This window comes from Triticum urartu, chromosome 7A, assembly GCF_056163025.1.
Source record: "Triticum urartu cultivar PI428250 chromosome 7A, HENAU_Tu73, whole genome shotgun sequence".
NCBI classification, from domain to species: Eukaryota; Viridiplantae; Streptophyta; class Magnoliopsida; order Poales; family Poaceae; genus Triticum; species Triticum urartu.
Window position 1 is genome coordinate 670,557,143 of NC_141879.1, and position 25,055 is coordinate 670,582,197.

Consider the following 25,055-nt stretch of genomic DNA (forward strand, 5'->3'; position numbering starts at 1 on the left):
TAGATGTGCCATAAGTATTGCACATCTAAGTCCTATATCATTGATCTCACGTTGAGATTCGTGTGGATATTTTCTTTTTTCTTTTTTCTTTTCCTCTTCATACTTGATTCACTCACTTAGATGTGCAATAAGTAGGGCACATCTAGATGTGCCCTAGACATTCCCCTGTCAATATTTGGCTAGCCAAATGTTGGCAATACCAATACTTGCCAAATTGGCAACTTTGTGTGAGATGCGCAAGACAACTCGGTAACAAACCAAGTAGTAGCCAATATTTGGCACAATGCCAAACATTGGCATGCTAATTTTTGGCACCAAACCAATTATGCTCTGCATCCGCCATCTCCGCCAATATGACATCAAAAGCTAGATAAAATATTGATAATACATGCGCCCAAAATTACTAAAAAATGAGAAAAATATAGAAATGGTGCAATCAGAGAAAATCACACATCATCATCATCGTCTTTATCGCTAGTCCACCTGAAACCAAATTTCCTTCAGCCATATTTGTCGCAATTGAGCGGTCATTCTGCCCCCTATTGGACACCGGGGAAGCTGTAACAAACCTTTTGAGCTTTGGATTGTTGGCCTATAAGCTGAGTTCTCATACGTGTCCAATTTTTGAAATGGGTGCCACAATTGAGAAAGTGATACATGGACCTCCTCTAGCTCCTCAGATCCAGAGCTCGGCATTTTACTTCAAAAGAATCAAGACTCTGTCTCTAAACTTTTAGATTACTGGTACATCCCCGGGGAGGCGATACTTTCCTCATACAAGGCAGCGTGTTGTAATGTCATGCAATTAGCAGAGACCAAGCCGTTGCTTCCATCGAGAAGGTTCCCCGTGTCGTTGATCACGGGAACGTATGCACACATCCTGAAGCTTGGGTCATATGTGTAGTAGCTTGGTCGTATGACGATACGGCGGCGATTGTCGATGATGGTGAGTAGGCTGAACCAGTACGTACACCCAGGGCGCATTAGGTTGGCGACCTTTGCTGGCAACGTGTATCGATTGATTTGGCAATGTAGATCCCACACGCCCGTATCATGGTCACGCAGCAACCAGAGATTGTGTTGACCAGTCGCCACGTGGCCAAACATCTCAGTATGGGAAGATGCACAGGCGGCCGCCGAGCTCGGTCAAGTTATACTGGTCTTGAAACTTTCTCTCAATAACGATTGGTAGCGGCAACGGCACGGTCCCAAACACCTCATCGTCAAGGTTGAAGGAGAAGATGAACATCTCTTCCGATTGAGTGGAAGTTAGCTTACGTCTGTCAAGCCAATACATGTGCCCCTGCGTAAAGACGCTCATGTCGTAATGGTTGTCCACCCAATCCAGCGGTGGTTTCTCAGGAGCACAACCCTTCGCTGGCCTCCAGAGTGTCGGGACGGAGTTGATCTCATAAACACTGTATCTCACGGATTCTGGGAGGCAGCTGATGCACACAACCTTGTGCGTCCTAGTGTGCGTGTTGTAGCCTAACCCTAGGTGTGTGATCACTACCAGAATAAGCTATGTTGCCAACGGCCCGGGGCCGTCGGCATAGGCCTATGCTGACGGCCACCGTCGGCATAGCCCCGTCGGCAACTCGTACGTCGGCATATCCCAGGGCGGCCGTCGGCACAGCAAAGCCGTCGGTATAGGCCGCTATGCCAACGGCGTCCGTACCACCGTCGGCAAAATTTTCCGCCTAACGGCCGTCTACGGCTCCGCCGTCAAAACCGAGCCAACCATGTGCTGACACGTTGCACAGGTATCCCGACGGTAAAGCCGTCGGCATAGCTCTAGAACCTATGCCGACGGTCTAACCGTCGGCCTAGCAGTGCCACATGTCAGCTGCTGGGCAGGCCTGCGCATAGCTACGCCGACGGTTAGACCGTCGGCATACTTGCTGACCATAACAAAAAAACAATTAAGGCTAGAAATTTACGAATGCAATTAGAGACATGATTCTAGAAAGTAAACCCCAACAAACAAATATGTGTAAGAGAACTGCACTGACAACAAGTGAGCTGTGCAAACACAACCAGAACAGCAAAGATGGCTTTGAAAACTGAATCAGTTAGTCTTCCAGCTCACACTGAATACAACTACTAGTGCTAGTAATCAAAATTAAATGGTACAGCCATCCACTCTGAAAATCAGTGCACAGACAAACGTCACAATCCACATTATTAACTTGGAAGAAAAAAATTGTTGGTTGGGAGCGACCTTGTGTTCGTTGGATGCCGTCGCCGTCGAGATCCAAGTCAAAGTTTTAAGATATTTGCTTCTCAAGATGCAGAGCATTTTTGTCAACCTACACAACAGCACCACCACCAGCAATACTATGAGCGACAATCCAGACGGCCGCCACAATTAGCTAGTAAGACATTAACACCATAATATGAAGCAAACAGAGCAATCCCAATGTGCAAAGAAATTGTACTGATTCCATTGAAACAATACCGTGGCATAAGTAACAGGTGCCACAAAACAGAGCTAGCTGCTGAGTGTAGAGCAATACTAGTATAATTTCAAATTCAGAGAACAATTACTAAGCCATAAACACTAGATAAGCATCTCAGGGGACAGCAAAACTATAAATTCCATTGCATCAATACCAATAGGATGGCATCATGATCAGGTGGCACAAAACAAAACAAAGCTGTGGAGTGAGTCTAGCACAGAAAACAACGGTTTGGCCATCAGTCATAGCTCTCAAGATAAAACAAAAGAGGTCTCAGGTTTAAACTGAAAAGAAACAACTAGTTATGTGAGTTTTTTCAATAGTAACTTGGAGATGCATAAAGAACAACTAGGTACGACTCACTCTGGATGCATGCATGCATGAGCATCCATACTTGCAGTGCAGGCAGTAAATAACAAACTACTATATTTCCCAAAGTATATAATAGCTTTGTAAAAAAGAGGATTGTATCAGCCAGACACTTCTCCCAGGATCAATGTATGCATGCAATTCATCCAGGCCCAGCATGATGCTAAATCCTACTCATGTTGCTAGCACATATACATATATACACATAAAGAACGAATTCACAGGCACAAAAATGAATATCCCCTGGATAGCATGGTAATGAACTACTCACATGCAATTTGATAGGACTAGTACTAGTGATAACAATCCAACAATGCCCTAACAGCTGCAGCAACACGCACACATCAACTGCCTGAATACTGGTGAATAGCAAAGTCTATCCATACTTGACAAAGGAGCAAATCAATGTCAAGTTCATCTCAGATGTGTGGTTCATGACAACGGTAGCAGTTAACAAGATTACTGAATTTTAATTTGTGGAAGCAAGGAAACAAGCAATAGAATGCCTATCTCGTTCAACACTGGAGGAACGGTAGCAGTTAACAAGATTACTGAATACTTGTTGCCGGATCTAACCATTAAAATCCACGGAAAATCATATGGCGCTGGAAATCCTCGGGACCGGGCATGGTGTCATCATATGGCCCTTGTAGGGTGTGTTAAAAATCTGAGCGCGTTTCGCAAAAGGCTGACCGGAGACCCTTTGTAAATTGCACCATCTTCGAGGTAGTATCTAGCTATCAGGAGGGAAAGTGTGTGGTTTGTGAAGGAAGGGTGTTGCCCGTTGCTCTGTTGAACTCGAAACTTCTCGTGCTCTTAAAGGGGGGGGGGTATTACATGACATGTGCCAGGACATGGCATTTTCGGGCCCGCTTGGAATATTTGAGACATTTATTGCATCCGTAGAGTTTCAATGCGGGAAATTACAGATATGCATGGCGGCCACCTGAAATGATGTCCAAAAGTGGTTTGTACAATCGTATATGATGTCTTTTCGGAATGTGTATACCTAGTGCAACAAAAGGAGGGGAAGGACCCACCACCGGGGGGCGAATGTACCTCGGCGGCATGCCAGATCTAGCCGTTAAAATCCACAGAAAACATACGATGTCAGAAATCCTCAGGACCTGGGACGATGTTCATATCTTCCTTGTAGGGTCTAGTAAAAGTTTGAGTGTGTTTCGTAGAAGCCTGACCGAAAGCCACTTGTAGATTGCACCATCTCCTAGGTAGTATCTGGCTATCAAGAGGGAATGTGTCCGGTTTGTGAAGAAAGTGTGCTACCCGTTGCTCCATTGACCTCGAAACTTGTCTTTCTCTCAAAGGGGGCATTACATGACATGTGCCAAGACATGGCATTTTTCGGGCCCGCCTAAAATATTTGAGACACTTATTGCATCCGGTTCTATAGCCAACACGCACGATCCCCCTTCCAAGCGACGGTGGCATTGTCGTCCGTGGAGGGGGACAACACACCGGACACCCAAGATGGGCGTCTACACATGCCACATCACTTTCACACATGCATTGGGACACGGTACGGTGTTTCGATGGCATTGCTACACCTTGAAGCCCCACCGACAGAACTAACCCTATTCCCGTTGACCAGGAGATCTAGGCCTTTGACTTTCGTCGGACGGGCTTTGACCAGTGGACTCTTCCACCTGGTTGCGATAGGTCAGCCCATAGGAACATCCACGAACACGGCCTGGACCCAACCAACCACTAGATTCCCTCTGGTTCTACCCGATGCACACGTTCCCCCCCCCTCCAAATGACGTCGGCACTGGCATCCGTGGAGGGGGCAACACCCCGGAGACCCAAGACGGGCGTCTATGCATGCCAAGTCACTTTCACACATGCATCAAGACCGCGTGCGCTATTTCGGTGGCATTGCCACAACCGGAAGGCCACCACGAAGCCCCTTGGCCAGGAGATCTAGGCCTTTGACTTTCGCTGGATGGGCTTCGACCAGTGGACTCTTCCAACTGGTTGTGAATAGACATCAGGGCCGTCGATGGAGGGGGCCGAGGTGGGAGACCGCCCAGGGCCCCCAAATATTTGGGGCCCCTAATCACTAAGTATTAGTCTATTAGCTGTAGGTTTAAAATCAGGAAAAATAAAGCTCATGAGCCCATTCGCCCAAAACAACATGTATAACAGGCCCATGAGGTCTAGAGAATCAATCAATCGGTCGTTTTTCTGCCATAGTGCATTGATTGCTAACAGGCCCCAACAACGCCCGTTGGTTTTGCTTCCTTCGATCGCCCACCAGAGACTACGGTGCCAGCTCTACCTGAATGCCTGCCTGCTTCGGCATCCGTCGATCGCCCACGGCATGTCAATTACAAGTGCCATCACCTCTGGTCTTCCACTATCAGGTAATAAGTTCATTTGTTTTGATTAGGTTAGGTGGGAAGTGCCGAACGAGGCTAGATTTAGGACACAATTAAGTTTGAACTTAGTAGTTCTTGATTTTTTTGGTTGTTGGAAAATCATCATATATGTATTGTGTGATTATTTAGTTCGACCCTGATGTAAATTTAGGGTCCTATTTTGATTTTTGCTCCGGGGCCCCAAATTTTTGGAGACGGCCCTGATAGTCAACCCATAGGAACATCCCCGATCACGGCCTGGACCCAACCAACCAATAGATTCCCTCCGGTTCTACCCGACACGCACGATTCCCCTCCAAGTGACGGCGAGACAGCCGTCCATGGAGGGGGGCAACACCTCGAAGACCCAAGACGGGCGTCTATGCATGCCACATCACTTTCACACACGCATCGGGACCCGGTACGGTGTTTCGGTGGCATAGCTACACCTCGAAGCCCCACTGACCGGACTAACCCTAGCCTCGTTGACCAGGAGATCTAGGCCTTTGACTTTCTCCTGGCGGGCTTTGACCAGTGGACTCTTCCACTGGTTGCGATAGGTCAGCCCATAGAAACATCCCCGAACATGGCCTGGACCCAACCCACCACTAGATTCCCTCCGGTTCTACCCGACGCGCACGATTCCCCCTCAAAGTGATGGCGGCACTACCGTCCGTGAAGGGGGGGCACACCTCGAAGCCCAAAAAGGGCGTCTACGCATGTCACAACACATTCACACACGCATCATGTCCTGGTGCGAGATTATGATAAGAAAATCATTCAAAAGTTATCCAAATCTAGTGAAGTATCAATTACTTGTGATTTTTACTAAGTATAAGGACCTATATGCAAAATTACATGAAGTTACATTTTAAAATACTCAAAAGTAAAAACAAACAGGATATTCATAGTCTATGGAAAATTCTGCCCCAATTTCATATATAATTTGTGTATGTTTAAGTTTATATAAATTAGATTTAAATTAATCAAATCTAAAGTTTAATAAAAAATGCAAAATGAGAAATAAAAAACATATAATATATATGCCGACGGTATCCCCGTCGGCATAGAAAGCCCACGTGATTTTTTGCTGAATAAAAAAAATGTACAAGCTATGCTGACGGCCTCCGTCAAGGCCGTCGGCATAGAGGTGACGGCGTCGACCCTTCGTTTGGACCTGGGTCAGCGGACCCACCTGTGTGCCGACGGCAGCTCTATGCCGACAGCCCCCGTCGGCATAGTGGAATATACGCCGATGGCCTTCCTACGCCGACGGCCCCCGTCGGCATAGATGGAGGTTTGCCGGCGGCTTTAGTACGCCTACGGTCTTTCCGCGGCCGTCGGCATACCACCATCTATGCCGATGGGGGCCGTCGGCGTAGAGAAGGCCGTCGGCAGCGGCCGTTATTCTGGTAGTGGATACTGGGGTCGCCCTTGGCCCCGCTCTCTGGGAGCCCTGCCATTCTGCCAGTGGATGGATTGAGCACGTAGTGCGTTCTTGCGGCTTGGAGGATGAAGAGGCCGTGGCACTGCTGCGTGACGAGACGTGCGAGGACGTTGTCCGTGGTGCGGCCATGAACATCGTGAGATTTGGGGAGCTCCATGAGAGTCGTACGACCATGGTTGTCCGGCGACCACACCTGCAATTTCAGACCACGAGAGTTCTCCACGAAGAGGATCCTTGGGCCGCCGTGGCGGTTGGCGAGGCGAAGGTGGAGGTCGACGAAGTCGCTGGAGGCGAGCGTGGCGGCCCATGCGCGAGAGAGGCAACGGCACCTATGCACTGCCTTGGCCGGCAACCGCGCGAAGATGTCCTCGATGACTTCGTCGGGGAGGACCGGCGGACGGCCGGCGGCAGCGAGGGTTTGTTTGGAACATCACGCGGCGAAACAGATCGATTACGCACACAAGATCGATCGAAAAGGACAGCACAGGTCGATGCGTTTCTGTTTTGCTGGTTTGTTTTCGTGTTGATTGATGATTCCGAATTCCGGTGCACGCACGTATCCTCGGATCGAACTTGTTTCAGTTGGACTACGTGTTTACCTATTCTTTTTCCTAAGAGAAAATATAGGTTTTTTTTTAGGGGTCTAAGAGAAAATATAGGTACCAAGTAGCAGACGATGCCAGTTAAACTTTTTGCAATTTCCGCTGTCAATTTGACGGGAGTTGGTGCTAATTGGTCCTAAGTATTTGCAACTTGCTTTTTTGAGACGCTCTAACATTATTTATCAGTTATAAACAAATTATTTGCAGACGCTTTATGAAAAAACTATTACCGATGGAATAAAAAGAAACACACATGAACAATAACAGACCTTGGTCGGCTTCTGGGTTCCTAACAAAGTTAAGATCTTTGCGTGGCTTCTCTTCGGTCCAAGGACCTACTAGGCAAATTTGTTGCGCAAACACATCATCAGCAACTCTTCCTGTTCCAGGTGCAATCAAGGCCCCGAAGACATTAACCACATCTTCCTACGTTGTTCCTTCTCCTATAGGATTTGTCAGCGCCTATAGGCATCCTGCCGCCACCCCTGATTGCAGATCTTTGGGGTTGTGTGTTACCCCCTCCCCTCAGTGCATGCAACATAAGGCCTTCTAGCCTACTTACGATATTCATAGTGTTACCGTCACCGAAGATCTAGTTCGACCGATGAAGACGTTGGCTATACCTCTCCGCATGTGTGAACATTCTATATATGTAATTTTGTGTTGTAATCATGGTTACACTTCAGTAACTCCCTCCATCTCATATTAATTGATGCTCAAGCGGATATATCTAGCACTATATTCGGGTGGAGAACCCCCCCCCCCCCCCCCCTTGCCCCCTTGATTTCTAAAAAAAAAAGACAATGACTACCTTTGATAGAAAAACTAAAGTTCACATTAGAAGCACGTCAAATCATTCTCCCTAGCTTACCCTGTTACATCTCCAATTTTCTCTAACCCTCAGGTCAAAGAAATAAACAGACGACGCCCAGTTTGAAGTAGGATTTTACAATATTGAACCGTTGCTTCATTGTCATACGGTTGAGAAAGAATGCCGACATCGTAAAAAAGGTGATATGGGAGAGACACTAACTAAAGCAAATTGACATCATACTTGCGACCACTATAGACATGACAGGACGAAGCGCCAAAAACAACCCCAGATCTAGGGCCGAAGATTCTAGGGACACAAATACCACAAGCTCTCTAATGTGTGTCATCACTCATACCTGACTTCCGACCAGGCGAGGTGTAGAGAAGACACGACGTGTGATTTAGTTTTGAAGATATCGTGCAAGGAAGTCAACAGTGAAAACGGTTTATAATTCAGAAGCTTGATTCAAATCCCCCAAAAAAAGTTCATACAAATATCTTCCTAAAAAATCTCCTAAAAATCTGGTGGCAAAAGTGGCACACATCTCACGGTACATGATGTCAACAGAGATTTTAATTTAAGCAGCCTACTAGCTTTGGTCCACTAACCTAGAGAATGGCCAGGCAATGCAAACAGACCGGCAGCTCACAACTCACTCATCCACCAGGGCCATATGGTGATTTCTGCATGACATCTTTCTGCTGAATTTACTTGGGCATAACCGCATAACTAGGCAACAGTTTCCTTCTTGCAACGAGCTTTTCTTGACTGAAGGAAGACATCAGTCAGGACGGTCTTGGACTTCAGAGAAGCATGGAGTATGTCCAGCGCCTAAACATTCCAAACACAGATATCATGAACTGCACCAAGTAATCGAAAACTAAATGGTAAACTAGTGATAGAAATAAGAGAGTATGCGTGTAACCTCTTCCTTGCCAATTTTCACCATTTTTTCTTGCAGCATGCTCAGGTCCTTGACACCACACTGCGCGAGCAAGGTAACGCTTGCCACGCTGGACGCAGGGATCATTGAGAGATCATCCTTGACTGTATATGTGGCCGTCCCAACCACAAACCCCTCGGTTTTGACATGCGGCATAGCAATGTTCATTCCGCTGGAGCAACTTGGGCATTTGCTGCCTTTAGCAACTGAAAAATACCCACAGCTAGAGTTTGTGTAGCCGATTCTTAGTCCATTACAGGTGAAGAAGCTGCTACTAGCACTGAATTGTGCATCCCCCAGTAGCTGTTGCAAAGGAGAGAGCATAGCGGGGGAAATTGCAGGGCTGATGAAGGGCTCCTTGCCCTGGCCTGAGTATATATACTTGGCATCAAGCGTCTCCAGGCTATCAAGGACATTCCCAATGCTGCCAACCATACGCTCTTTGGTTAGCAGGTTGATGACGGTGCTCATCGGTAGGCATAGGAGGCTGGACAGGAACTCGACGACTTCATTGTCAGCTTCGGCAAAGCAGACTTTCTGAGCCTTGGTATCAACCAGGAGCTTCATCGATAACTCCTTAGTAGCCATGATATTCCCTTTTTATCAGAATGATTTCAATTGATTGGTTTCTACTCCTGCCACCAACAAGAAAGGGTCCTCTAAGGCTTTCAATATTAGGCAGTGTTCTAGTTCAAATCTTCAAAATGAGCAAAAATAAACAATCTACCATCAACTATTAGAGCCAAATAGAGTAACAACTTTTGTCAAACTGTAACCCGAAGATTAATTAGTAACGACAGTAGAAAATATCATAAACAGACCACAAGACATAACAATCATACATATTAACAGTTTGTTTTTATTATATACTATATAATTAGATAAAAGGCCAAGGGCACGGGTTATATTGAAAGGCACAGCTGATAGCCGGCTACGGGCTTTTAGAAGTTGCAGAAAGCAACAGAGTTTTTAGGACGTATATATATAGAACACAACTTGGAATATTGTGCACCTACCAGACTTTGAAAAGGAGAAACACACAGAAATACTAGCCTTATCCTACTACAGTTTGTTAATTCTTCCCTCCTTGCCTTCGTTAGTTCTGCCAATTAGTACTACTTATTACTACTGATATTTTAACTAGATAAGAAGAATATGATATTCACAAAAGGAAGGTATGGGACTGAACATTACTGCACAAGCCACAAGGTTCCGCATGAGATTCGGTCGCAGATATGCAAAAGCGGATAACTAATTAACTATAGAAGCAACGACACTTTTTTCCAGATTGAGTCTTGAAAGTCAAGTGAACAATGGGACTAGATGTATTGTACCAGGTGCAGCGCGACATCATACTGATAATAGTGTTTAATGAAAGGTTTCTCTGCAGACGATTTTTTTGAAGTAATCTATACAAGAAAAAAAAGGTTCAGACTAAAGCAACCATTTTACATTTTCGTTTGTGGTGTGCAATTGCTTAAAACAAGTTTCGAACAATGATGCAAAAACTAAAATGTGAACACTAACCCTTCAATGTAATAACCATCTCCAACTCACCATGAACAAATCAGATCTTCGTTTTTTATTTCTGAGATCCAAATTTAATTTATTCTAATCACACTCATCTAAACACAAACAAACCCTAAAACCAGTTTATGTTGTTTTTTCATGAATACGCGCGGAGGCGTATCATTTCATTAATAGGTAGGGGAGTGGATACAATGAAGTAACCTCAAGTTGGCGTACATAGAGGCGCCAATGAGGTTACAAGTGAGCAGGAGAGTGTGGGGTTGCTCAGCCCCGGTACAGAGGACCCAGGCTACATGTAGAATCCTATTTAATCCCTTGGCACCCGCGTGTGCCCATCTCCGAGCTTCGTCTTTGATGTTGTTTAGCAGATGGGCATTGGAGGGATGCATGCCCTCGAAGATGACCGCGTCCCTGTGCTTCCAGAGAGCCCAAGCAGTGATGATCATTAGCGTCACAAAGCCCTTGCGAAGGCAGGGTGGGCTGCCGTTGTGCTTTCGGACCACCAGGAAAAGAAGATAGCCATGCCATCCGGTGGCCGGGCAGGCAGTCAGCAACTGGAGAAGACCTCCTACCAGGTAATCCGAGAGAATACACAGCCAGCAGTTTATGCTTCAGATGAAGAAATATTTCTTTACCTCGTCATAATGCCTTGTAGGAAATTCGTCGAGCTAACCTAGGACGCGACAAACTAAAAAATTGACTAGATCAGATATAGTCTGTTTGCGCCTTCGTGATGCAAATTCAATATGAATGGATTCACACAAGTTTGGAGTTCTAATGTATTTATCTTTTTTCGAATGCAGCATTGATAACGGGTTTTCGCTTTCCCTGGAACACTCTATGGTTTCTTTCCTTCCATGTGTTCGGAACGGCAACAAACTCCGTTTTATAGAATATTTTACCCAAATATTCTTGGAACTACTTCCTCGGTTCCTAAATATAAGCCTTTCTAGAGATTCTAAAAAAGACTACATACTGAGCAAAATATGTGAATCTACACTATAAAATATGTCTATATACATTCATATATAGTTCCTATTGAAATCTCTAGAAAGACTTATATTTAGGAACGGAGGGAGTACCAGATTTTGCATGTTTTTCTGTTACAATTTACAAGACTGAAGTTAGAAGTGCATAGATTAATGTGATTAAATTCGTGAAAACTAATTCATAACAATTCCCCTCTTTATAACTTTATAAGGATACGAGAAAAATCAACTGAAATCCTGAATATCCAGACATATATTAGCGACAGCAACGATCTCCTATTCAGGTGTGACGGCTTTCATCTATTGCAGAAAGAGATAGCTAGGGGTGGACTCGTCGCCAATAAAAGGGGAAAAGAAACTGCAAGGAGAAGCAAGTGGATTGCGGAGGACGACTGGCAGAGGAGGAAGTATCTCACCGTGATGATCGACAGTCCGCCACTGCCGCCTGCCGGAGAAGAGGGGCGGCGACCAAGTCGACGAGGATTCTTCTTTGATGCAACCTGGCAGGTCAAGGGGCGACCGGATGGGTTACAAATTAGTTAGAGAACTCGTGTGGGCTATAGAAAGCACCGCCCATTTACCCTGATTATTTCCAGGCCGATTAGCAGCGTCGCGTCGTTAGGCCCATCTCTGCATGAAGCCCATTACTCGCGTCGCGTCGCTACTTCCCGAACTTTCTGATTCTCAAAAAAGAAAAAGAAAAGTTCCCGAACTTTCTTCTTCCCTTCCTTTTTTGCCTGTTCGTTACGCCCAATTATGGAATATGGATCTCTCAAATTCAAATTTTTATTTTATGGATGTCTCTATCAGTTGGGAGAAAATAAGTGCAGTGGGATAAAGATAAAAAAAATCTGAATTGTTTTTGGGAAAAGTTTGTTGAACAGAAAATTTACTCGAAGCATTTAAGAAAATATTTTCAGAAAAAATCCATGTATTTATGAAACTGATAGATGCAACCAATATGCTGTATTTCACCTTTACTTTTTATATTTGATTCAAGTTTCTTTTAAAGTAAAAATAATTATTTCAAGCCAAATTCATCGCATATTTGAAAAAACCACACCGTCAATTCAAAATTTTCACCCTACATGCAGTTAAAAAAATGTTGTATTAAAACATTGATTATCGCCTATTCTAAAAATAGTCACTCCGTATTTAACACCTTTATCTTCAAATGTTCATCGCGTATTGAAAATTACGCCCATGCGTTGCACGGAACATCAAAATGCATCTATACGAGTTGTTTATCTTGTGAGAGACGAAGATGAACGAGGGAATGCCTTATCTGCAAATGTGAAGAGGGGTGCGGGTATCTTTTTGCAAAATTGCCATAGTTTGCTTTCTATCGGTCTATATTGTAGGATGGCAGGCACACCATCATCACCAACTCAATTTTTTTATAAGAATAGAGTTTTATGACTGAAAACCATATGTCGTTTTTGGGATAGTGGAGTGTTAAATTGGTTTCACTAAATCGGGTTTTGGAGGATTTTGAGGGAAACACGCCTTAGACGAACCTCTGATGTAGCTCGACTTGTCCAAGATAATGTATGATGCCGGAGTATATTCAAATTGCGCCCTCCCCCCGTGCCCCGCGTCGTCTCCTCCGAGGCGACTCGTGGCAAACCCTAACCACCGCCGCCGCACTCCCCTCCCCCTCCTTCCCCTCCGCCGCCGACAAAGGTGTGCGCCGGCATGTGCTCGACACCGGTGAAGGTGGCGGCACGGGGGATCCGGCGGCTCCACGTACCGTGGAGGTCCTCGGCATCCGGGGCAGCAGCCCCGGGCGAAGAGCGCGGGGTGGCCCTGGCGGCGGGCCATTCCTGCCGGAGCTAGTGAGGCGCCTCCCTCGGTCTCGAGGGGACGAGAAGGCGTCGGTCCCCGGTCGCTGGTGTACGGCCTCCCACGTGCGGTTGCCGCCGCCAGATGCATCCCATCCTCTCCGCCCGATCTGCTCCTTCCATCGCCGGATCCGGGTCCCAGGGGCTTAGACCGTTCTTCCCGGGCGCCGGCAACGCGGATCTCGTCGAGCGGGGTTGGATCCGGGGAAACCCCTGGCCAGTGCAGCCACATCGTAGGCGACACCCTGGGTGTCGTTCCCCTCCTTGTAGGTTGTGGTGTGGATCCTTCTCCCCCTCATTTCGTCCCCTGCTAGGTGAAAGCCTAGGTCCCCTGATTCGGGCGGCAACAACACATCCGTGTCTGTGTCGTGTTCCTTCTTGGAGGCGCAGTCCGGGGATTGCAGGGGCGGCGAGAGAGTCGGGTTGTGGGTGTGATGGAGGCGGGTGGCAGCTTGGCTCTGTGCTTCAATGCCTTTTCTTCAGTGGCTGATCGTTGTTACCCTTGATGCTGTGACTGTGGCTGACGGCTCTTGCCCTTCGGTGTGGCTTAACCGCGGATGATGATGGTGCTCGGAGTGGTGTGCTCTTAGCTTGTAGGTCTGCTCCTTGTTCCTTCTCCATGCGCAGCTTGGACGTCTTCCTTCTGGGTTCTAGGGTGAACCGAGCTGCCGGCTGCCGGTGCGGCATCCTTCGAGCCAGGATGAGAGGACAGGGGCCCATTGCAGCGGTAGTTCTAGAGGAGCTTCGGTCCATTACTGTCTTCGAGTTTGGCTACGATCACGAAGCTTGCGCGGTGGTGCATTCTCTCAAGTCTGTAGTTAGTCCTGTTGGTGTAGGTCGTCCTGTAGGGTAATGGCTGCAGCATGGCGTTCCTCAGCTTGCTATCGCTGCTGCTTTTGAGTGTGTTTCGCTTTGCTCCTTGTATCGGCCGCTTGTTTCTATTTGCTTTTCCTTGTAAGTTGGTGATTTTGTAATCCTGGTCGGTTGATGGCTTTTTTAATTCAAAGTCGGGCTCTTCTTGAGCCTTTGTTCTAAAAAAATGTATGACGCCGGGACACTGGTTATGGATAACCCATTTTTTAGAGAAAAAAAATGACTATTAGTCATTTTTCTATAAACTGTTTTTTTACTTTTGCAAAGCTCGGTTTTTTATATAAAGGATTTTGTTAACTAATCCAAACAGCATATTAGGTTGTTACAAAATCAAGTTTAAGGAGAACCGATTCTCTATAAACTTGCTATCCAAGCAGTCCCTACAAAAATAGTCCAATGCATATATATACTGCTTTACGAACATTTAATAATGTGTGGGACCCACATGTCATAGAGTCTGCTAAATAATATTTATATTGTGAATTTTGCGTACGATGCCTAAATCGCTGTACACTGTGGTATAATTATGGTGGGATGATAGGATATAGCATGCTCCAGACGACCTGCCCTCCTTGTGAAGGTTAACAAGGTTGAACTAGTCTTGATTAAAAAAAGAAGAAGGTTCAAATGGTCTATTATAGAGCGTGTATTATGAACTGAACAAAATTATATATTGAATAGAACTGGTGGGTTCTCCAACCATGAGTACTTATTTGCTTCAGACTCGGTCACATATAGACAACTCCATCAACAGTGACCATTTCATGTGTAGTATAGGTAACGAAAAGGGAGGTTACTTGGCCATTCTTATTCATGTTCGTCATGCGTGACATTGATGCACGGATAACCTAAGAAGCATTCACAATGTGCTCGGTATCTTCTTCCATGCATACACCTTCAGGTGATTGCATGCATGATGAGAACTTATGCAGTATGACATTAGAAGCAATCGTTAGTGACTTTAGTGTTTGCGCAGATGGTGGGAAGAATACCATTTCCAATTACTCAGCTCCGACTGATGACCAAGTCAATTGCTTTCTTCAGAAGCAAGGATGGAGCAAAAACTTATGTTCGCATAATCTCTGTCAGTTGAGTTTTGAAAAAAAAAAATATCAGTTCAGTTCAACTTCAGCAATCTCCATACTGATTTTTTTGGGGCAAATTTTTGCAAATAAAAGAACTTAATTCTTCATGCCCATTTGTTCAGATTTTTGGAGGTGTGAGCAGAGGTATCACGTAACTAGGATGGTACTACCAAATATGCATTCATGTCCAGTAGTTTACTGTTTCAGACATGCATGACCAAGTCAGATTAGTCAGCCACTAGAACATATTAAAATAAAGTGGACGATGAAGCTTCCTAATGCTGTAGCTAGTCGGCATACTCAACCGGCTTAATGACCACTTCTATCTGGCCTTTGACCTGTTCGCAACCTTTACCAACTCTTTCTGCTCCTATATATACACATACATCCTTTGTTATGGCAAACCACACAAGTAAGAAAGAAAACACCACCCACAAACACTGAAACACCTCTCTAGGAAACACCACTCAACAACAAAAACCCGAATGGCCTCCTCTTCCAGCTTCCTTCTGGTTGCTCTTATCGCGTTGGCCTCATGGCAGGCCATGGCTTCTGATCCAAACCCTCTCCAGGACTTCTGTGTGGCTGACAATAGCTCACATGGTATGTATTTCCAAGCTTCCTTAGTTGCAAAGTCTAAAATTTGCATATATTCATGTTACAGATAATATCATTACAAATCATCGACTTAAATGCTTCTTTTTATTATGCGCCTATGTAGTGCTTGTTAATGGGTTTGTCTGCAAAGACCCAAAGGAGGTGACTGCGGAGGACTTCTTCTTAGCGGCCAAACTTGACATGGCTAGGGACACAAAGATGAGCAAGGTGGGATCCATTGTCACACTGCTCAATGTCATGAGGATCCCCGGTCTCAACACACTGGGTATCTCCTTAGCACGCATTGACTATGCACCTTTGGGGGAGAACCCACCACACACTCATCCTCGTGCCAGTGAGATCCTCACCGTGCTTGAAGGGACACTCTATGTTGGCTTTGTCACATCTAACCCAGAGAACAAGCTCATTTGGAAGGTCCTCAACAAGGGTGATGTGTTTGTTTTCCCACAAGGACTCATCCACTTCCAGTTCAACCCCAACCCCTACAAGCCTGCAGTTGCAATTGCCGGACTTAGCAGCCAAAACCCTGGGGCCATAACCATTGCGAACGCTGTGTTTGGTTCGAAGCCACCAATCTCGGACGATGTTTTGGCCAAGGCCTTTCAGGTGGAGAAGAAGACTGTGGACTGGCTCCAGGCTCAATTCTGGGCTGACAACCACAATTAATTAAATGTTGGACTACTAAACTAGTATTTTACAACAATGATATGTATTGTGTACTAATAAGATTGTTTGTTGTATGTAAATATGTATCATGTATTATTCATTTGATTGGGAGTTGAATAAATATTCGTATTGTAAGGCTAGTTTTACGCACATGAGGCCACACTTAAATCTTATCTACAAATCAAACCTAACAGTTCTTATGAAAACAAAGGCTAGGTTTTGATCTGTTCCAAACGTAATAATTGAGGACTAGGCAGGGCTCCCCAATGAGGATCAGTATTACGCCAGGGAGGCCGACTGCGGCGACTTTTCATTCGGAGAATGGAACACATACGATGTACAAAACAAATCCACCCTTTGGAGTGGGAAGGACTTAAAAAAATCACCTTTGGTAGCATGGGATTTTATCTGTAGGCCAAAAGATAGAGGTGTTTTTAGAATTATCAATCTCCCCTCTCAAAACAACTGCCTTTTGTTGAATATGGTTCATAAGTTTATTTATCATTTTGATATACCTTGGGTTAATCCCATTTGGAAATCTTATTATCAAGGTATCTTGCCAACTGAGGATCTCATTTGGTTAATCTCCACATGATTAATTATCGATCTTCTTGCTCTTTCTAGTGGAGGGACTACCTCAAATTATTACAAACATATAAAGATCATGCTTCCTGTTCCATTCAAGGTGGTTTCACTATGGAAATTTGGAATGTAGAAGGCAAGTCTAGCCACACGTGCATTCTTTCTTCAGAGATCATCACATTTCTTTGCATGCCATGAGCACCATGGAGGACAATGCTGACCACTTTCATTTGCCACTTTCAATAGAAGCATTTGTTCTATTTCAGGTGATGAATAATGCATTGCATGCTTTGGAATTTTCTAATGAGCATGATTTTTGGCAAATCCCTCTAGGTGCACTTAGCTTCTCTATATCTAAGGTATATAGGTTTCTCATCTCTTCTTATAGTTTTTTACCTGTGTTGAAATGGCTCTGAAAAACTTGTTGGCAGTTGACATAGACGCTAATTTCTGGGCTTCTGATTTTGAACAGGCTCAACATGAGTGCAATGCTAAAAAGAAAGATTTCTTCATTGAAGACAACAATTCTGTCTTGTGTGGCATGCAGGTGCTTGAAACGAGAGACCATCTTTTTCTACATTAGAGTCTTGTTGTTTCCCTAACAAATGTACAAAAAATTGTTATATGTTTTTTTCAATAACCGTATCCCCTCATGTACGAATACACGGTGGGCTTGGTTCGACAATCTTTCTCATGATAATCCCATTCATGTGTGCATTCGATTTGTTGAGTTGATTTTATCTAGAATTTGATGAACTGGTTAGCCCTCATGGATTAGTAATGTAAGAAATTTGAAGTCGAAAAAAGGAGAATTAGTCAAGTCGCTAGCTGTACGATACCAACGCATAGCGATTGATTGCCACACGCAACATCTGTCTTCGTAGTCCCCACCCAATACAACAGGAACCCCCACACCCTTCCACCACGACTCATAGCAGCCCATCTGAAGGATCAAACATGTGTTAAATGTCAACCAGAGGGGGCGGGTGAAGTTATTGAGTTCATCATGCATATCGATCCATCACCCACTCTGGATTCAGTGTTTGATCACCAACTCATAGTACGTAGGCCCCTCCCAATACTCCACCTTGTACAGGTGCTAAGGCTGCCATGTAGGCAAACAATTAGATGTGGCAATGTAATTAAGAGGAGGGAGATGAGTGTGGTGACCCCTGAAAGAAACAATGCCAAACGTGAGAACCGAGGCAAAACACTTAAATGAATGAAGTCCACCAATGCATGAACAACTTTAGTTGCAAAATCATTACGGATGCTTACCACCAACGAGTTAAGCACCTATGCATTGGGGGGCTTTAATTGCTATAGCTTTAATGTGTTTAGCACCTCATATAAGCACCAATGTATTGGAAGAGGCCTTAGAGAGAGCAGGAAGTAGGAACCAATGTTCTAAATAGCTGGCTATAGCCCGAATATTGCCTTTGGAGGCCTAGCTCCATGGAGCTCGGTTTTGAAAAATTAAAATTCGTCAAATTTCATATTTTCTATGTTTAAAAAAATTATGAAAAAAATACAGATATACATGAAGGCATAACACACATGATATGTTGAAATGCGAGCTGTGCAAAAAAAAGATAAATCTGAGGCTTTTCAATACATGATACTATCCATGAATTTGTCTTTTTTGTACAGGTCACATTTCAACGCATTTCATGCTGAAATTTACACACATACACATAACATACTTATTTACTTGCACACAAAAATTCAGATTTTTTAAAACCGAAAAGTTTGAATTTTGAAATTTCCAATAAAACAGGCTTTCATGGAGGCCGAGAGCCAAACGTTCCCGTTATGACCTCGCTATAGCTTTTTGAGCAGGGTACCGCTAAATGGTACTCATGTACAATAGTCCGCTAATAGCTATAGCTGATTTGAAGGACCATTGCTATTTGACATAGCCTGCTATTTAAAACATTGGTAGCAAAGCCGGAGAATGAGAACAAGGGTGGAAGTTACAAAGTTACAATTATATATCAGTTGCCCAAGCCTGACGTACCTGAGGTTTATTTTGAACTAGTATAAATGCCCGTGCGTTGCAGCGGGCGAAAAAATTTATAGACATCAAAGAGCTCACTTTGCCCTTTGTATTATAAAACGTGGACAGCAAAGAGAAAACTCAGCACACGGATCGATGACGTGGCACGAATCTGTGGAGCTCACATGCGCCTCTCTCTCTCTCACCATGCGCACCCCACCGACCCCGGCTGACCCACCACCCACCCCACCTTGCCTTATCCTCTGCCCACCCTACTCTCTCGCAACGCACCAGAGCCACCCGCCTTTACGTCTTTCTCTCTCTGTCTCTCTCACCTCGTGCGCCGCGCGCGTCCGGACGCCGCCACGCACAGTGGCGGTGCCAGCCTTACAAATCTGTGGGGTTAATTGAACACTACTAGGAAAAGGGCTATAGATGAAAATGACACTAATGGCGCACCAGACATGTAGTGCGCCATTACTATATACTAATGGCGAACCATCTGTTGGTGCGCCATTAGTGTGGAAGACACTAATGGCGCACCAGGCACACGGTGCGCCACTAGTAACAAAATGTTTTTTTTCATTTTTTCAAACATACTAATGACGCATCCGGGCAGGGTGCGCCATTAGTAGTTAGAACTACTAATGGCGCACCAGCCATAGAGTGCGCCACTACTGTATTTTTTTTTACTTTTTTGCAAAACTACTAATGGCGCACCGTTGCATAGTGCGCCATTACTAGTTTAAACTAGTAATGGCGCACTGTGCCACGGTGCGCCATTAGTATAATTTTTTTTTACTTTTTTGCAAAACTACTAATGGCGCATGTTTGTGTGGTGCGCCATTAGTATGTTGGGTTACTAATGGCGCATGTCTCTGTGGTGCGCCATTAGTAACCTGGGACCAGCTAGATATTTTTGGACAGCCACACCTACACACTCACTTTCCCCACTTCATTCCCCCCACCTCCTTCTCTAAGCTTGTCGGCTGCCTCCTCCTCCTCACCTCATTTGCACCATAGATTCATCAAAATTAAGTGTTGAAATTACCTTTTTTTAATAGGTAAGTAAGGGGAAAGATATCTTCATGTTGTAGATCTACATTTTTTCTCCCTAGCTCGCTCCAACAACGTGCACATGCACTTTTTGTGGCCTAGCTAGATCTATGTATGTTTGTGGTGTTGAATATGTTTGTGGTGTTGCATATATGTTTGTGTTTGCAGGTACCGGTATTTGAAATGCGATAGTTGCCAATATTTTGCCGGAATGTTGATTCATTTCCGCTTCAGCGAGAATTTTGGCACTATGCATTCTTTTTGGTCCTATTTTTAGGGAAAGTCATGCCAAATTTTTTCTTGGTTCTATAATATCGTTTTGCTCTACCTCGCAGGCGACCATGGTCCGCACGATGACCGAAGGCATCGTGAATAGGTTTTTGAGCTCCGCGAAGGCCAAGATGCTTCAAAAGAACGAGATGGAGATAAGATGTCCGTGTCGAAGATGCAAGCTGAAGAGCCTTATTGCGAACCCGGATTCCGGGCAGGTGCGGGACCACCCGCTCTTGCGTGGTTTCATGGATGGCTATCGGTGGCAAGGTGACGAAGATGACTATGAAGTCGTCCATGGGGGCCGGGCAAGAAATGAGGAAGGGCAGCAAGACAACCACCGCGGCTCGGGCGGGCGACTAGACGAAGAATCTCCAGGACATGATCACGACGGTGATGCTGTACACAGTCATCATGTAGAAGATGCCGGACATGATGATGGGGAAGATGCCGGAGCAGACGAAGGGCATGATCATGAAGATCTAGATGCCGGAGGAGCAGACGACGATGGACCATCAATGGGCTGGGTGCAGGACCCTCATATTCAAGAGCTGCTTCTCAAGCAGACGGATAACGCAAGAGCTGCCGCCCGAGAGAAAGCCAAGCCGGATCAACTGGAGATAGACGCGGTTACTCCATTGTATGAAGGATGCAGACCCGAGGATACCCGCCTGAAAGTAACGCTCATGGCTTTGGAGAGGAAGGTAAAACACAAAATGACCGATGCATGCTTCGACGAGAACATGTCATTCTGGCACGAACGTCTTCCCAAGGGGAACAAGTGCCCGACCAGTTTCGAGGAGGCGAAGAAAGTCGTGTGTCCTCTGGATTTACCGCACGTGAAATACCATGTGTGCATGAACAATTGCATCATTTATCGGGGCGAGCACGCGGAGTCTACCATATGTCCGGTGTGCGGCGTCACTCAATACAAGAAGAGGAAGAAAGCTCCTCGAAAAGTGGTGTGGTACTTTCCGATCACTCCTCGTCTGCAGCGGTATTTAGCGGACCCTAAGGTAGCAAAGCTCCTGCGTTGGCACGCGGATAGAGATGAGAAGAAGCGAGAAGATGACGCAAATGACCGGAGATAAATAAAAAAGACAAGATGCTGAGTCACCCTAAGGATGGGAGCTAGTGGCAATCGTTGAACTTCGAACACCCAGAATTTGGGAAGGATCCAAGGAACATCGTGCTGGGCGCGAGCACCGATGGAGTCAATCCGTTTGGCAGCCATAGAAGCACACATAGCACCTGGCCTGTGTTTGTGTGGATGTACAACCTTCCCCCCTGGTTGTGCATGAAGAGGAAGTACATTCACATGAGTATGCTAATTGAAGGGCCAAAACAACCAGGGAACGACATCAATCTGTATCTGGGGCTGCTGAAAGAGGAGCTAGACACGCTGTGGAAAATGCCAGCCAATACGTGGGACGCCGCAGAGAAAGAATATTTCTCTATAAGAGCCGCACTGCTCATGACGGTGCACGACTATCTCGGTTACGGATATCTCGCGGGGCAGGTGGTCCACGAATTTTCTGGATGCGTCAGGTGCATGGATGACACAACGTATCGCCAGCTAGATAGAGATCCCGGGTCTTCGAAAACCGTGTTCATGGGACATCAAAGGTGGCTTCGCGACGATGACCCATGGAGGAAACGCAAGGATCTGTTCGATGGTGAAACCGAACTCCGAAGACGCCCACGTACGAGGAGCGGCGAGGAAATAGATGGGCTGTTGAAAAATTGGAAAGATTGCCCACTGCCGGGAAAGAAGCAAAAGGCGCCAGAGCCGGGAAAGAAGCGAAAAGCGCCAGAGCCGCTGCTGAAGGTATGGAAAACGAGGTCTGTTTTCTGGGACTTGCCGTACTAGAAGATCCACCGTATGCCTCACAGCCTTGATGCCATGCATATCACGAAGAACGTGTGCAAGAGTCTGCTTGGTACCCTGCTCAACATGCCAGAGAGGACCAAAGATGGGCCGAAAGCAAGGGCAGACTTGAAATCAATGGGCATCAGGCAGGAGCTTCACGCTAATGATGATGATGATGATGATGAGGCGAAGCAGGACACAGAAAGTCGTCGCAAAGGAAAAAAGGCCAAGAAGACCGGAAATGACTACCCTCCCGCGTGCTTCACTCTAAGTCAGGAGGAGATCGAGCAGTTTTTCACCTGCCTCGTAGGAGTAAAACTTCCTTACGGTTACGCGGGGAAGATAAGCAGATACCTAGACCCAGCGAAGCAGAAGTTCAGCGGGATGAAGTCTCACGACTGTCACGTGCTGATGACGCAGATACTTCCAGTTGCAATCCGTGGGATCATGGACGCGCACGTCCGTGAAACGCTATTTGGCCTATGCAACTTTTTTGACGTCATCTCTCGGAAGTTGGTTGGCGTGAGGCAACTTAGAAGGCTACAGGAAGAGATCGTGGTGATACTATGCGAGCTTGAGATGTACTTCCCGCCCGCATTCTTCGACGTTATGGTGCATCTGCTGGTCCATAACGTGGAGGATATCATCCAACTCGGGCCGACGTTCCTTCACAGCATGATGCCGTTCGAAAGGATGAATGGTGTCATCAAAGGATACGTTCGCAACATGTCACGTCCAGAGGGAAGTATAGCCAGGGGCTTTCTGACCGAAGAGTGCATCTCCTACTGCACGAATTATCTAGGCATCAAGAACCCCGTTGGTCTGCCCATCAACAGGCACCTCGGTAGGCTCGCTGGATGGGGTCACCGTGAGGGTCGCCACGAAATGCATGTCGACTTCGAGGGTCGACTCGCCGACTTTGAAAGACCAAACCTAGTCACGCTATAACATATAGACGTGGTCGATCCTTGGGTGGTAGAGCACAAAACCTTTATAGAGAAGACGTACAATGACCGAGGCCAACAGAGGACGGACGGAGATATAATCAAAGAGCACAACTCATGTTTCACGCGTTGGTTCAAGCAGAAACTTCTGTCGTACCCTTTACATGAGGATTCTTCCGCAGAAGAACAACTCATATTCGCCTTGTCACAGGGCGCCGAGCACAACCTGATGACCTATGAGGCGTACGATATCAACGGCTAGACATTCTACACCGAGGACAAGGACATGAAGAGCGTTGGTTATCAGAACTCCGGGGTAACGATGGAATCCTACACCGGTAACGACAAGGACAGATACTACAGAAGGATCGAGGAGATCTGGGAGCTGAGCTACGCTGGAGAGAAGGTCCCGATGTTCCGTGTCAGATGGGCCAAGAGCGTCCTAAAAGAAGACCGGTATTTCACCACCATGGTTATACCCGAAGCCAAATCCAAGACCGCGGGCGCAAATGTCACCGCGAAAAATGAGCCATGGGTACTGGCTTCCCAAGTGGACCAATGCTTCTTCATTACCGACCCGTCAAAGCCCAGTCGTGTTGTCGTGAGGAGAGGCAAAAGGAAGATCATCGGAATGGATGGAGTAGCCAATGAGCAAGACTTCGACAAGTACGGCGACCCGAAGATCGAACATGACGACGACGATGAAGTAGCAGCATACACCACAAGAAGAAGCAGGACCACCCTACCTAAAGGACGCCCGTTCCATAGAAGAACTCCATTTGCGAAAAAGAAGGGCAAGAAGATTATGAACATATAGCTAGCTAAGATCGACTGTATTTAAATCGCAGTCTTCATTTCTCGGTTGTATTTCATGGGAACTTTTTGATATCATGAATATTTTTAAATTTCATGGGAACTTTTTGAATTCATGAATATTTTTTCAAATTTGATGATATTTTTCATATTCAATATGATAAAATATTGAATATTCATGAGGACACTCGATCTCGATCCCCCTCCATCTCGATCTCGATTCCCCCTCCATCTCGATCTCGATCCCACCCGCGCCTCCTCTCCCCTCTTCATTTTCTAAAAAATAATAATAATAAAGTGTAGACTACAATTGTTGTTAAACAACAATTATTACTATTTTTATAAAAATATTACTATTTCATATTCATATTCATTTTCTAAAAAATTATTACATGCAACAAAAAAATTACTTATGGCGCACCTCTGGCTGGTGCGCCATTGCTATATATAAAAAAAAGATTACTAATGGCGCACCTCTGCCTGGTGCGCCATTGCTACGTAAAAAAGAAAGATTACTAATGGCGCACCTCTGCCTGGTGCGCCATTGCTATGTAAAAAAAGATTATTAATGGCGCACCGACCGCAGGTGCGCCATTAGTAAGATTCCCCCTAGCTGATTCCCTCTCTCTCGCCAGATCCCCTTCGTCCCTCTCCCTCGCCCCCCTAGCTAATCCCCCCGCTGCCCCGACCCACGCCGCCACCGCCCCTGCGCCTCTGTCTCCGCTGCCGCCCCCGCGCCTCCTCATCGTGGTCAGGTAACCCTCCTCCCTCTGCCTCTCTTCTCCTCTCTTCCTCCTCTCTTCTCCTCTCTTCCTCCTCCCTCTGCATCTCTTCTCCTCTCTTCCTCCTCTGCCTCTCTTCTCCTCTCTTCCTCCTCTCCTCTCAAGTAACCCGAACTTAATTTTGTGATGGT

At 45.8% G+C, this 25,055-nt stretch overlaps 2 protein-coding genes across 2 annotated transcripts; one reads left to right on the forward strand and one right to left on the reverse strand.

Moving 5' to 3' along the window:
• Nucleotides 1-8,779: 8,779 nt before the first annotated feature.
• LOC147961268 (uncharacterized) lies at nt 8,780-9,597 on the reverse strand. Its single transcript, XM_087536333.1, has 2 exons — nt 8,992-9,597; nt 8,780-8,897 (listed from the first exon to the last, which is right to left on the reverse strand). The coding sequence occupies exons 1-2, from the start codon at nt 9,595-9,597 to the stop codon at nt 8,796-8,798; spliced, it is 708 nt and encodes a 235-aa protein (XP_087392459.1). The 3' UTR covers nt 8,780-8,795.
• Nucleotides 9,598-15,731: 6,134 nt separating this feature from the next.
• LOC125522067 (germin-like protein 8-11) lies at nt 15,732-16,751 on the forward strand. Its single transcript, XM_048687140.2, has 2 exons — nt 15,732-15,930; nt 16,049-16,751. The coding sequence occupies exons 1-2, from the start codon at nt 15,813-15,815 to the stop codon at nt 16,609-16,611; spliced, it is 681 nt and encodes a 226-aa protein (XP_048543097.2). The 5' UTR covers nt 15,732-15,812; the 3' UTR covers nt 16,612-16,751.
• The last annotated feature ends 8,304 nt before the right edge of the window (nt 16,752-25,055 follow it).